Here is a 12,599-nt window from a genome sequence, read left to right as displayed (position 1 = left end):
TAGAAGAAAGTATAATGAATTCAAATGTGTAGACCATCTGTGGACCCAGCATATTAAGTGTAATGTTATTATGATAGGAAGCATGAGGTCATGCAAAAATTCTCTGAACAAGACATTGAATGATAAGAACATTTGCATAAATCTGTAGGGGGGGCTGAAACTAATCTGTGAACTCAAGGAAGTTGTCTTTTTTTTCATGTAGATAATGCATAGGTGATGTTACAATACACTGTTCAGCATTACCTTAAGAAGGAAGGAAGGTCCAATCTGTTCCTTAGAAATGCCATTTTCTGTGGGGAAAAAAAAGATTATTTGAAAAAAACCTTTGCATTTATATGACCAATGAAATATACTAAGTGATGTTAAAGTTAATTTTTAAGATATGCCTCATTTAATGTGGAAGAAATTTCTACACAGTTAAAAATAGTAATATTAAAATGCTTGCTCCTCAACGAACCAGCAGTTAATTTTAAGATACTTTGCACAGAAAACTGTAAATACCAATTGTCCAAGAGAGGAAAGCTTTTATAATATAGACATGTTCCTGGAAATTTGGTGAAAAGAGAAGAGAAACCTACTGAATTAAGCGTATTTTTCCCACTTACAGAGGCCCAGTGTGCCTTACCAACTGGTTTGAAGAGGAGGACCTCAAATAGACCTAACTTGTGTCTCTGCACTCAGTTCACTCTGCTTGGTGGTGTGCCTGTGGGCTCAGCACCTTTGCAACTTGGTGGGAACTCTCTCTAAATCTTTCCTGATTACATGTGAAATTACCGTAAAAACTCTATAACAGATTGGATTTTATGGCAGTGTTATATTAATATACTGAAAGCATTAAGATATTTATTTGTCAAATCCAATTAAACTGCTAGTTGTAAATTGTGCTTAACATTTTTATGTAATTTCCTTTGAAGTTGTGTTTAACTTTAATTAGAGAGGAGACTAAATTTCAGTCTTCAAATCAACTAAAGGTTCGTTTGTTTGTATGTGTCCTAGTGTACGTGTAGATCTATATATTTACAAATACTGGACACAAAGTAGTTAGATGAACATGTAGGAAATTATTTTCAGAACTGTCTGAAGTCCTCTACTGACTTTCTAGCACTTGTCAGAGCATAATTTTTAATGCCAAAATTTCATTTATTCTTTAACAATCTTGTTTTTAAAAATTCAGATCTTAGAAATTTAAAAATAGAAACTACTCTGTTGTTTACTGTTGTGAGTTAGCTTAATATATGTAATCAGCAATAACTTAATTGAAAAGTAAATTTGTTTAAGAATTGCCTCATTTTTATGTAATTGCATAAGCCATGAGATAATTCAAGTGGTTATTTCTGAATATAATATGTTTTTGTTTTGAAACTATAATGATTAGGTAAATTAGCCAAGTGATTTATATTTTTGGAAGTTATCATAAATGATATTGAGTATATTGATGCAAACTTAAAGAGGACTGTTATTAAAACCATCCTGACAGAGGAGCCAATAAAATTCTACACATGGAATGTTCAAAACAAGGAAGTGTTGTTCCAACCCAGGACTTAGGTATGCTAGGCAAGTGCCCTACCACTTAGCCACACACCCAGCCATCCATGTTTCTTTATTCCTAATTAGATGCTAGTTTTCAAAATGCTTTAAGAATTTGGATTGCTTTTTCATAGGCCCTGGAGTGTGTGAGATTTCAAAATTCTTCTTTCAACGTATTTTGTATAGCCTGAACTTCTGGATAAAGGACCATATGTGGTAGTTTAAGAAAATGAAATGCAAAATTCCATTTTTTCTTTATACCATTTACAATCTCAGGTGACCACTGAATAATGGCTGCTGCATTGCATGGCACATAGAATAGAATTTGCTTACCATCTTAGGTCTATCATATTCTGGGAAAGGGCCCTTAAATTAAGTCACACATCCTAAAGAACACTCCCCCCCCCCTTGTCATTTAAGCTATTAAAAATATCAACCATCAGACTATGGATCTATTTTTCTTTTTAGCTAAAGCTTCTGATTTACTTTTTATTTATTTATTTTGCATCTTTTCTCAGTAACCAGACTCTCTATGCTTCTTTGTTGTACAGGGCTGTTTCCAATATTAATTACAAAACGGGTGCATTGAAAAGAGATGTAGTGCACATTGCCAATCTCTAGAGCTCCAGAATGTTCTCCCCCAAATTTGGAGGTCATTCCTATGTCTCAACTGAATCATCCAAGGTGGGGAGGAATCTGTCTTTGACAACTTGACTCCAGTTGGGTGCATGAACTAAAGCACCCTGAGCATAACTGCATAGTCACTGTTGGAGACAGTGCTGTGCTGTCTTTCTTAAACCTACGCTGGGGTAAGTGGGATGAGAACATTCAAGATATTGGTAAGAGTTTGTTCTCTTCAACCAGACTTAATGATGATGGAAAAGAAGTGTGGGTTTTGACTCACTTGTGTTCTGAGTTAAGAGTATCTATCTGTTCAGCAGATACCAAAAATGTGCCATAACACCTTAAAAAGCAAAATGGCACCTCTGCAATAGCTGCCTGTGCCTAACTTTCTGAAACCAAAGCTGGAATTCCTGTCTAGAAATTAGATAGAACACCTTAAAATACTTAGTTGTCCCTTTCTCTAATATCTTAAAATTGTTTGACTCCTAGTAGATTGTAATCATCTTAAATCATAACTACTCCACTTTCTTAATTTTAAGATTGTTCGTTGTGCTACAGAATCATCCTTGAGATTTAAATATATAATTAACTAGAATTTAAAAAAAAAACTAGCATCTGTGTACAGGTGATCGGATGACATAAGCGGTCTGGTTTTAATTTGTGGCCAGTACTGATTGTAACAAGGAAAGACTTGCTCTTTTTGTGGAACTGGCTGACTGTTTGCCCACATCTGGAGCTAATAAACTCCCTGACCACATCAGTTGTGCTTTGATCTGAACTGGAGACTGGCACAACTGCTATTCCATAGCTCTGCGTCTATGTTTTGCAGGTCATGGCTGAGATACCAAAAGCAAAGTTAGAACAGTGCCAGGGGTCCTCTGAGAGCCACAGGCTGCAAAGTATTTCTATTATGATGAAAATTTGAAGTTGTACTAGTGTGTAAACAATAAAGTTGTTTAGGGTTTTATTTGCCATCTTCATTTGTACAATCTGTCTTTTTTTTTCATGGTATTCAGGGGGTTGTTTTGTTGGGGTTTTTTGTTTGTTTGTTTGTTTGTTCTCTAGTTTTTTAAGACAGGATTTCTCTGTATAGCCCTGGCTATATTGGAACTTGTTCTGTAAATCAGGCCTGGAATTCAGTGTTGGGATTAAAGGCATGCATCACTATGTCCTGTTTTATCTTGTAAAAGTCCTTTTTATTCCCAAAACCTATGTTGTACAGAGATTATCTCTAAAAACTAACTTTGCCTCTAACATGAGGCCTCATTTTCCTGTTCAGCTTCAGTCTTCAAGTACAAGTGAGTATGCATGTGTTTTCCTCTAATTTGTTCTGTTTACCTTAGTTTCCTCATTTTGTGTGATAGCCATCATTCTTTATTTAGCAGCACTTTGTGAATCAAAGTAGACATATCTCTTTACTTTTGTCATACGGCAGACTTCTAAAAAGTTCTGAATCATAAGTCCATCATATTTGGCATACAAGGAACTGAAGGTACCAAAGACAGCTATAAATCAAGAAGTTATTTTGAAATTTAAGATGAAAAATTATGTAGGTATTTTTGGTGCATGAAATGATGCATCAAAACTGGAACTTTTTTATAATTCTCATGTGTGAGTTTCAAATATTTTGGGCTATAACTTGAATATATTGGATAAATTATAGAGTTATTTCTGATAAAGTGTATGTGTAGTAAGAATAGATTTGTAATGAAAAGCACATGTTCTGATACTATCTTCTACATTTGATTCTGATTTGTATTTCCTAGCAAAGGCTAGAAACTTCCTCTACTTTCTGTTTTTATAGTGTCCCTTGTTTTGGAGAATTCTGTATAGAAAAAGGCAAAAGACTCCCAGTTTTGCTAAGCTTAGGAACTGAAGCTTTGTTGGTTTTGTTTGCTTCCTTGTTTATTTACTTATTTAACACAGGATCTCACTCTGCAGCCTAAACTACTCTGGAACTTGCTGCGTTGCTGAGGCTAGCCTTGAATTTATGGGAGTCCTCCTGCTTCAGCCTCCTGAGTTTTGAGGTGACATTTGTGAACCACCATGCCAGGCTTTGGAAAGGGAAATTTAAGAAAAAATACATAATCAAATTCCTTTCCTAAAAAACTTATAAGACACAAACACAATTACACAATTAAATATGCCATGGTGTTTCTCTTTTTTTTTTTACACTAATAAAGTTAATTTTTTATTGTATGTGTATGGGTGTTTTGGCTGTATGTACATTTGTACACCACTTGCTTGCCTATTGCCCTTGGAGGCCAGAAGAGAGTATGGGATCCCCTGGAACTGGAATTATGAATGGTTATGAACCTCCATGTGATGCTGGGGATAGAGCTTAGGTCCTCTGCAAGAACAGCCTGTGTCTTTGACTGTTGAACCATTTCCTCCATCCCCCTAATGCAATCTTGTATGAGATAGGTTTAAAATAGAAAAGTGTGCTAATACATGTATGTGTCACACTTTCCTGTCAGGACCTTTTAGTTAATTTCTAAGAACATAGCTTTTCCAAACATCTCAGATAGCACAGGTATACAATTTACTTTGAAGAGGTGACAGGAAACAAACATGAAAACCAATTCAAAGGAAAATACACATGTATGCTAGTATTAGCAGGACTAGTAAGAAGAGATGAAAAGGACTTTCTAACCTTTATGTACAATGGGCTGTGCTTGTATAAATAGAGTCATATCTCACAAAACATGTGACAAATAGCATCAAAAACTGACTAGTGGCAATACTAAACAGTGTAATTTCTTCTGTTGTCATGGTAGAAATATGATACATTAGCTAATTCTTCCTCGCTACTTCCTGCACTATCAGAAGCACTGTGCTAAATATTTGATACCTCATCTTATCTGCCCCGTGAGGTACAGGATCAGGCTACCTTACAGATAAGAAATTTGAACTTCAGGAAGATTGAGAACTCTATATGGTTAGTACCTTTTAGGAAGAGTAAATTTTGATAGCTTGTGAATTTATAATTAATAGTTTTTGTAAAAAAATTTAATTGCTCCCATTTAACCTTGGTGTAAGAACCAGCACCCCCCACCCCCCAGGGTCTTGTTTGCTTGGCTCATTCTGCCAGTGAGTTGTGTCCTTTGAATGTTCTTTCTCTTACCACTGTTTAAAAGCATTTGCTTGGGTTAAAAATGCCACGTTATATACTAACAGTCCTTTTCCCCACTTTTTTTTTTTTGCTGGGGCGGGGGGGTTTGAGATAGGGTTTTTCTGTGGCTTTGGAGCCTGTCCTGGTCAGCCTGTAGAGGCTGACCTCGAATTCACAAAGATCCGTCTGCCTCTGCCTCCTGAGTACTGGGATTAAAGGCGTGCGCCACCACTGCTCAGCCCTTCCCCCACTTGTAAAATGTAACTGTTACAAAGTTTTTTCTATATAATTCCAGAATATCTCAATGATTATATATAGAATGTGTGTGTGTTTGTATATATCTTCATAACTTTTGCTAGTTAAGTGAAATTTATTTATAGTGAAACTTACTGGATGTACTCCTAACAAATTAAAACAATTAATTTCCTATGCCACTGAGATTAGCCACATCTTCTCCTTCCTTTTGATTCACCACTGTACAGTCTATAAGTAGTCTTGTTTTCTTTTAAGACATTTTGATGGCAGGGTTGGTGTTAAGACAGTCTCACTCTTGCCAAAGTTGGTGTTGAACTTGAAGCCATCCGTCCTCCTTAGAGTGCAGGCGTTAGCCACTATGCCATGCTTCATGTAAAGCTTTATTTGTTATTTGTTTTGTTTTGTTTTCTAAAGTTCAGTAATTCTGAGAATACTGTGGTCATATTTCATTCACTGTTTATTTGGCTGCCCATTTAGTTTTCTCAAGGATTGTGAATGTTGGCCGTTTGACATTTTAAAATGTTCATAATTTCCTTATCTAGAGCAAATGTTCACTAAAAGAAAGCATTACTGCCCTAACAAATAATCTTTTTCTTTAAGAGATGTCAAACTTGGAAGTATACCTGAAATTTAAGAACTGAGACCTCTCAGCAGAATTTGATTCAATTTCCTAAGTTAAGGAAGTTGCTGTCCTTTCATGCATGCCTTTTACCAGGATCATTTCATCTATTCTCTTTGTCTAAACTGCTATAGTTTACAACAGTGGAAAGTTTGTATGCTGCTTAATATTCAGAGACATTTGTTTGCCCCATCAGATTTCAAAACACATGCTGCTAAGAAAATTATATTTTTCTGTCTGAGTGTCTTAGGCCTTTTTCAGCCACTTCTTATAATTGTTATAACAAGATTAAATACATGAATATCTGAAGTAATTTATTTTCTAGTAACCAGCTAAAAAGCAACATGTAGTTAGTAACCAAATTTGATGTCAACTGTGTAGCAATCTTTGTGATATGTACTAATGGAGATTAGTAGATGAGTCTTTTAGGTTCTTTGTGAAACATAGAACTCATTTTATGTAAATAATATAATCATTTACATTTTAATTAAGTCTCCTGTATTGTTTTAAGGTATATGCACCATCCCCAAATTCTGACGATTTCAACCGTGAATCTCCTAGTTATCCGTCTCCCAAGCCACCAACCAGTATGTTCGCTAGCACTTTCTTTATGCAAGGTAAGCACTACTAGCAGTTGTGAGAGCCGGCCAGAATTGTCAGTGTGTTGGCATTAAATGTGAGAAAAAAGATAGCTGTACAGAAATTCAGACATACTTTTCTAAGTATTTTTTTATGAAATCAGTTAAAATTTAGCCATACAATATTCTGGGGCATTTATTGCTAATTGTAATTTAATTAAATTATCCAACAGACCTTTGAAATGATCATCTACTTCTAACAGAAAAATGATCAAAGCTCTCTGTCTTAAAACAAGACTACTTATAGACTGTACAGTGAATCAGAAGGAAGGAGAAGATGTGGCTAATCTCAGCAGCATAGGAAATTAATTCTGATTTAATTTGTTAGGAGAATGTTGAAATATGAAAGCTAGAAAGAGTAGTAGTTTATGGTTTGCATTACAGTCTCATAAAGAGTAAATATAAAGAACTGCCTGAGACATGTTAGAAGAGGTGCTGCATTTCTTCTAATTCCTGTCTGACAAATCATTTTTATTTGGTCTCCTGTGGTTTGGTATTGTGGTATATATATGTGGGAGCTGTACATCACTACATAAATGGTTCCTCGACTGTGCTGTAGATGAAGTCACTGCTGACATCTCATTTGAAACCTCACTATATAATGTCACTTTTTACCCCATCGTGCTGTGATAGAAACGTCTTCCTTTCAAATTTTCAGAATGTCTGATATGATGTATGTTGCCTATTATGGGTTAAGGCCTTGGGTTGAACATTTAGCCAAGAATTAAATCCAACTTGCCCCCAGACTTCAATTATTTATTACCTTTTTTGGTGTGAAGTATATGTTTTTTGAGAATTGTTTTAATAATCTACTTATTACAGTTTATACTGTTTTTGTTCTTGTTTGTTTATTTTACTATAAAAATCTCTTTTTTAAAAATAGTAATTATGGGGGCTAAGAGGGAAGAAAACCTGAAAGAATACTAGGTTGGAAGGGGGAATGGTATCTGCAGGCATTGCTTGTCTCTGTTGCTATGATAAAGCACCCTGACAAAAAGCAGCTTAGAGAGGGTGACGATCCATCATAGCAGGGAAGTCAAGGCAGTGGGAATTACACAGATAAACACATCAGAGTCAAGAGCAGAGAAAAGCTAATGCATGTACACTCACCTTTTTTCACCCTTAAATAGGTCAGGGCACAGACAACAAAATGGTACCATTCACATTCGTTAACCCAGTTAAGAAAACCTCTTACAGACATGCCCTCAGCCAGTCTGATCTAGACAGTCCCTCGCTGAATTACTTTTTCCAGGATGATTCTAGATTGTAGTAACTGGACAGTTGAACTCAATCGTCATTATACCCTTTATATTTTTTTGTACACTGTCAAAAGAAAAAATTCTGGCTAGGGAAAACTTTGTTTTATTTTTCTTTTTATTTTAGATGGGACCCACAGTTCTTCTGACCTTTGGAGTTCATCAAACGGGATGAGCCAGCCTGGTTTTAGTGGAATTCTGGGAACCTCAACTTCCCACATGTCTCAGTCCAGTAGTTATGGCAGCCTTCATTCACATGACCGCTTGGTAGGCTATCAAACAACATTTTGTTCTTAGCTCTTTTTGTATAAAATACAATTAAACCAAAACTTGTGTACCTGGAAGTATTTATAGGCTTACTATACCATAACTTTTTTCAGTGGGAGTGCCCTGTCACACAGTACTAATTTGTCATATGTCATACTCATTTTAACCTATTATACAGGTTGTCAAGTGTATATTCCTGTTTAGAAAACGTGTGCTTTAATTTTTTATTTATTTATTTGTGTGTGTGTGTGTGTGTGTGTGTGAGAGAGAGAGAGAGAGAGAGAGAGAGAGAGAGAGAGAGAGAGAGCGCGCGAAAGAGCGCACGTGCGTACAAGAGCACAGGGGTGGGGGGAATAAAACCTTCATGCATGCTAAGCAAGTGCTCTACTACTAAGCAATAGCCCCAGCCTTCAGAAAACATGTACTATATCATGTCTTTCTCCCTTTTCTAGAGTTATCCTCCACATTCAGTGTCACCTACAGACATAAACACGAGTCTTCCGCCAATGTCCAGCTTCCACCGTGGCAGTACCAGCAGCTCACCATATGTTGCCACCTCCCATACCCCTCCCATCAATGGATCAGATAGCATTCTAGGTGAGCTTCTGGGTTGGGGTAGCTTCCTAATCCTAATTTGAGAGTTTTATTGAAACCCATATTGTTCAATAAAATTTTTAGTAGTTAGTTTAAATAAAAATGAAAGAAGATAATTAACCTTTAAGTTCCACTAATCCAAAAACCAATAAGGAACTCATCTTTATTTTTATAGCTTATTAAAACACATAGAGTGTTTCCTGATTCACTGTGACATGTGAGATCACAAGCCAGGAGGATACCCTTGAAGTAATAGGTACATGCTTAAGAAAAAGTAACAGTCCTGCTAGTCTTCTTGATTTGTTTACCTGTTTAAATCATCCAGGAGCCAGAGGGAATGCTGCTGGAAGCTCACAGACGGGTGATGCACTTGGAAAGGCTTTGGCCTCTGTAAGTATTGGGTACACATTCTACTGATGAACTAGGGTTAAGATTTTGTGGACAGTAAATGGCATAGTCACAACACTTTTAACATAATTATGCATTTAAGAACTATTTTCTGAGCCGGGCAGTGGTAGTGCACGCCTTTAATCCCAGCACAGAAGCAGGAGGAGGAGAGACAGAAGCAGGAGGATCTCTGTGAGTTCAAGGCCAGCCTGGTCTACAGGACCTAGTTCCAGGAACTGTTTTCTGTTTATATTGGTATATACCATTAAATTAACTTATGATAACACCACCTACTCCATACCTACAATAGCTGTATTTGTGGTTTCATTTTAATACATCTTTATTTGAGTAGAAGAAATACAGGTAAAACAAAGAAATTTGGGGAAATATGTAAATACTCAAGTGACCCATTTAAATAAATCAAGAAGAGCCAAGAAAGAAAATCCAACTCATCTAATATGAAGGAAATGCCTTTATAAGGGTTTTCACAAGATGGAAAATACTGTTTGTTTGTTTGTTTGTTTGTTTGTTTGTGGAAAAAAGCAGTCAGCTACAGCTGGTTCACTCAGACCAGAGGGTGGGCTCAGAACCATTGAAAGACTTGTGCTAAAATGAACAAAATGGATTAAAAGAGATTTTATAATACGTTACAGCTTGTCATGATCACTTCAAAAACTAGGGACCACAGTGATCACCATTTAATATGTATGACTCTTAAAATGTTAAAATTAGTTTGGTATGCTAAAGCCAGAAAGGAGAGAAGGGTGTTTGTTAATAATCTATAAGAGTCAAATATACTTATTCAGCTTCAAATTATGTTTTCTGCCTTGTGAAGTTTCTCCTTAGACTTGTATTTTTTTTCCTCATCCTTTTGTCTTAAGCAGTATGCTTTTTAGAATTCCAGAGTTGTCTTATATTTTGTCTGCAATACAATGAACTTTCTCAAACATTTGCTGTTGATAGGGAAAGTAGAACTCTGATATGTGAGCAGCTGTTGAGCTCTTGAAGAAAGAAACTCCTTTATGTATTGTTTGAGTAAATAAACCTTTCTCTATAGCTGTAAGTCCGAGTTTTTTAAGAAATGAAGCCAAGTCAAACTCTTCTACCACATATGAAACCCTGTACACAGTGGAATCCAGTTAATGTTTGTTGGATTTAATCTTGGAACATATGTAATAATGGTGGGGTACAAACCCACGGAAATGATCAACTGTGGTCTGAGTGCTATCTAGTTGCTCGGCACTACACTAACCAGTTCCATGCCCTATTTCACCTAATCCTCAGGAACACCCTGGCATTATTACCCCCTTATTATAGATGGGGAAACTAATGTTTAAAGGTTAAGGAATTGGGCTCAAAAGATGAAGTAGTTTGCCCTGGGGATCACTAGCTAATAAGAGTAGAGCTCATATGCAATACAATCCCCTCTATCTAGCCTCAGAGTGCTCCTTTCCACTGCTCTGTGTATCTGTGAGACTGTGCTATAGGGACTGTATTAGAAGTGTTGAGGATGATTAAAAGGAGTTGTCCTGCTTTTTTTTTTCTGAATTTATTCCCTGAAGAAAACTTGTATAGAAGAAAATTGCTCTCAGGTATTTGATTAGAATGCCATGTTCCTCATTTTAAAAGAACTAGTAACAGATAGTTTATTCATTTGTAAAAGGACATTTACATTTGACTCTTACTATTAAGCAAAATTTAGAAATAAAACCTCCATTTGGGAATCATTTTTTTTCTCATAAGGTTTTGTTTTGTTTTTCTAAGGAAAATGTGTATAAAGAAACCATTGTAGGGGCAGACAAGACTTTGTGATGTTCTCAGTGATCCTTCAAGCTTACTTTAGTTATCCTGACATCCTTGATTTCCCTTCCATATTATGAACAGCATACTAGCCAAACCAGGATGGTATTTGGAGAAAAAAAATCCAAATTCACTCAGAATGGAAGCCAGGGGGAAAAAATGTTTAATCTAGCTAGTGGGTGGGCTTTAGTTGCTATGGAAACTCAACTCTGGATTGAATGAAACTCAGTCCTGTGTTGTTACTAGGCAGGAACAGCCAGGTCATTCCATAAATCATTTCTGTCATAGCTAAGAGTGATGCATTCCATCTGCTCCATCACTGCAGACCCTCACATGCACGCTTCCTATCCCTTTCTTCAGACTCCCTTTATCTCCCCAAACAATATTGTTTCTCCAGTTTTCCTTGTAGACTCCCATTCTCATAAGTAATGTTTAGTGTTTAAAATGTGCTAAAAAACAAAAACAGTTGTCTGGTGATTTGAAGAATTAGGACAGATAAGAGGATGAAACTTAATGAGAATTACATCTGAGAACCTGACATGCATATCAAAATTTTATGTTAAATATTTCAGATGGCTAGAATATGGTATCGTTAATATGATATAGCTTCTACTTTTCATGAGAAAACACTGTTGTTGTCATTAGAAGTTAATTCTAGTTCCCCAATTGCCTTAGAAGGTCTTTCATGTGTGAAACACCGGAGGGTACAATCTTTGTTCTTCAGTTTAGGTATTAAAGAACACACAGAATACTGCGTGATTAAACATGTAAGGCCAGATTGCATTTGCAAAGGTTCCTTTATTTTAGGTTTAAGCTTGGATAATTGTGGTCTTAATCTCAGGATAGCAAGAAAGAGAATTGTACATGAAGGTATTTACACAAAGTCCCCAAAGCCCTATGGATTGTGCACTAGTTTAGATAATACACATGAGTAGATAGAAGGAAAGGAAAAATCTGTGTGTCCCTGAACGTTTGCCAGACAATCACCCTTTAAGACTGTGCCCATGGAGAGTTATATGGAGGAAGAAACATCTGGTTTATCTCAGTGCTTAATACCATATCAAAACATTCAGTCTTTAATTTAGAAGAGATCAAACGAGAGGACTGTTTAACTTTGTTGATTATATCAGGCTTCTTTGTGATAATTTATGTTTTGATTTCAATGAGCTAGGGAGGGAAGAAGAGAAGGAGAAATGTGTGTGCTTTAATCTAGATAGTTAAATGGTCAGTAGTCTCTAACAAAAGAAAAGAAAATCCAGGGAAGTTGACAGTTTAGAAGTAATTCATGAAATAAGTTTCTTTGTTCCTTAGACTCAATAACATTAGCATAATAAAGATTAACTGAAATGTGCAAAAGCTTCAGTGTTTAAAACCTTGGACTCTCAGTTCCAGGGTTGGGCCTGGAGCTCCCATTGTTTCTTTTTGTTTGAGGCTCTTTTCATTAGCCTCTGGCTTTATTGGCACCCTACTGATTGGAATGGACCATGACTGATAGGAGGAGGAGCCTCATTTGTTGCAGT

The 12,599-nt window shown here is 36.2% G+C and overlaps 1 protein-coding gene across 5 annotated transcripts in view; it reads left to right on the top strand.

The window, feature by feature from the left end:
* Tcf12 (transcription factor 12) overlaps positions 1-12,599 on the top strand; it is a 268,114-nt gene that overhangs the window by 220,846 nt on the left and 34,669 nt on the right. For all 5 annotated transcript variants that reach the window (XM_050127365.1, XM_050127384.1, XM_050127395.1 and 2 more), the window contains 4 exons: positions 6,649-6,754; positions 8,159-8,298; positions 8,751-8,895; positions 9,218-9,282. In XM_050127365.1, the coding sequence (XP_049983322.1) occupies positions 6,649-6,754; positions 8,159-8,298; positions 8,751-8,895; positions 9,218-9,282 (456 nt within the window). The remainder of the gene's footprint in view (positions 1-6,648; positions 6,755-8,158; positions 8,299-8,750; positions 8,896-9,217; positions 9,283-12,599) is intronic.

Source organism: Alexandromys fortis, unplaced genomic scaffold (genome assembly GCF_014885135.2).
Source record: "Alexandromys fortis isolate MF-2015 unplaced genomic scaffold, M_Fortis_MF-2015_v1.1 scaffold_22, whole genome shotgun sequence".
In the NCBI taxonomy this organism is placed as follows: domain Eukaryota; kingdom Metazoa; phylum Chordata; class Mammalia; order Rodentia; family Cricetidae; genus Alexandromys; species Alexandromys fortis.
This window is presented reverse-complemented; position numbering and strand designations above follow the sequence as displayed.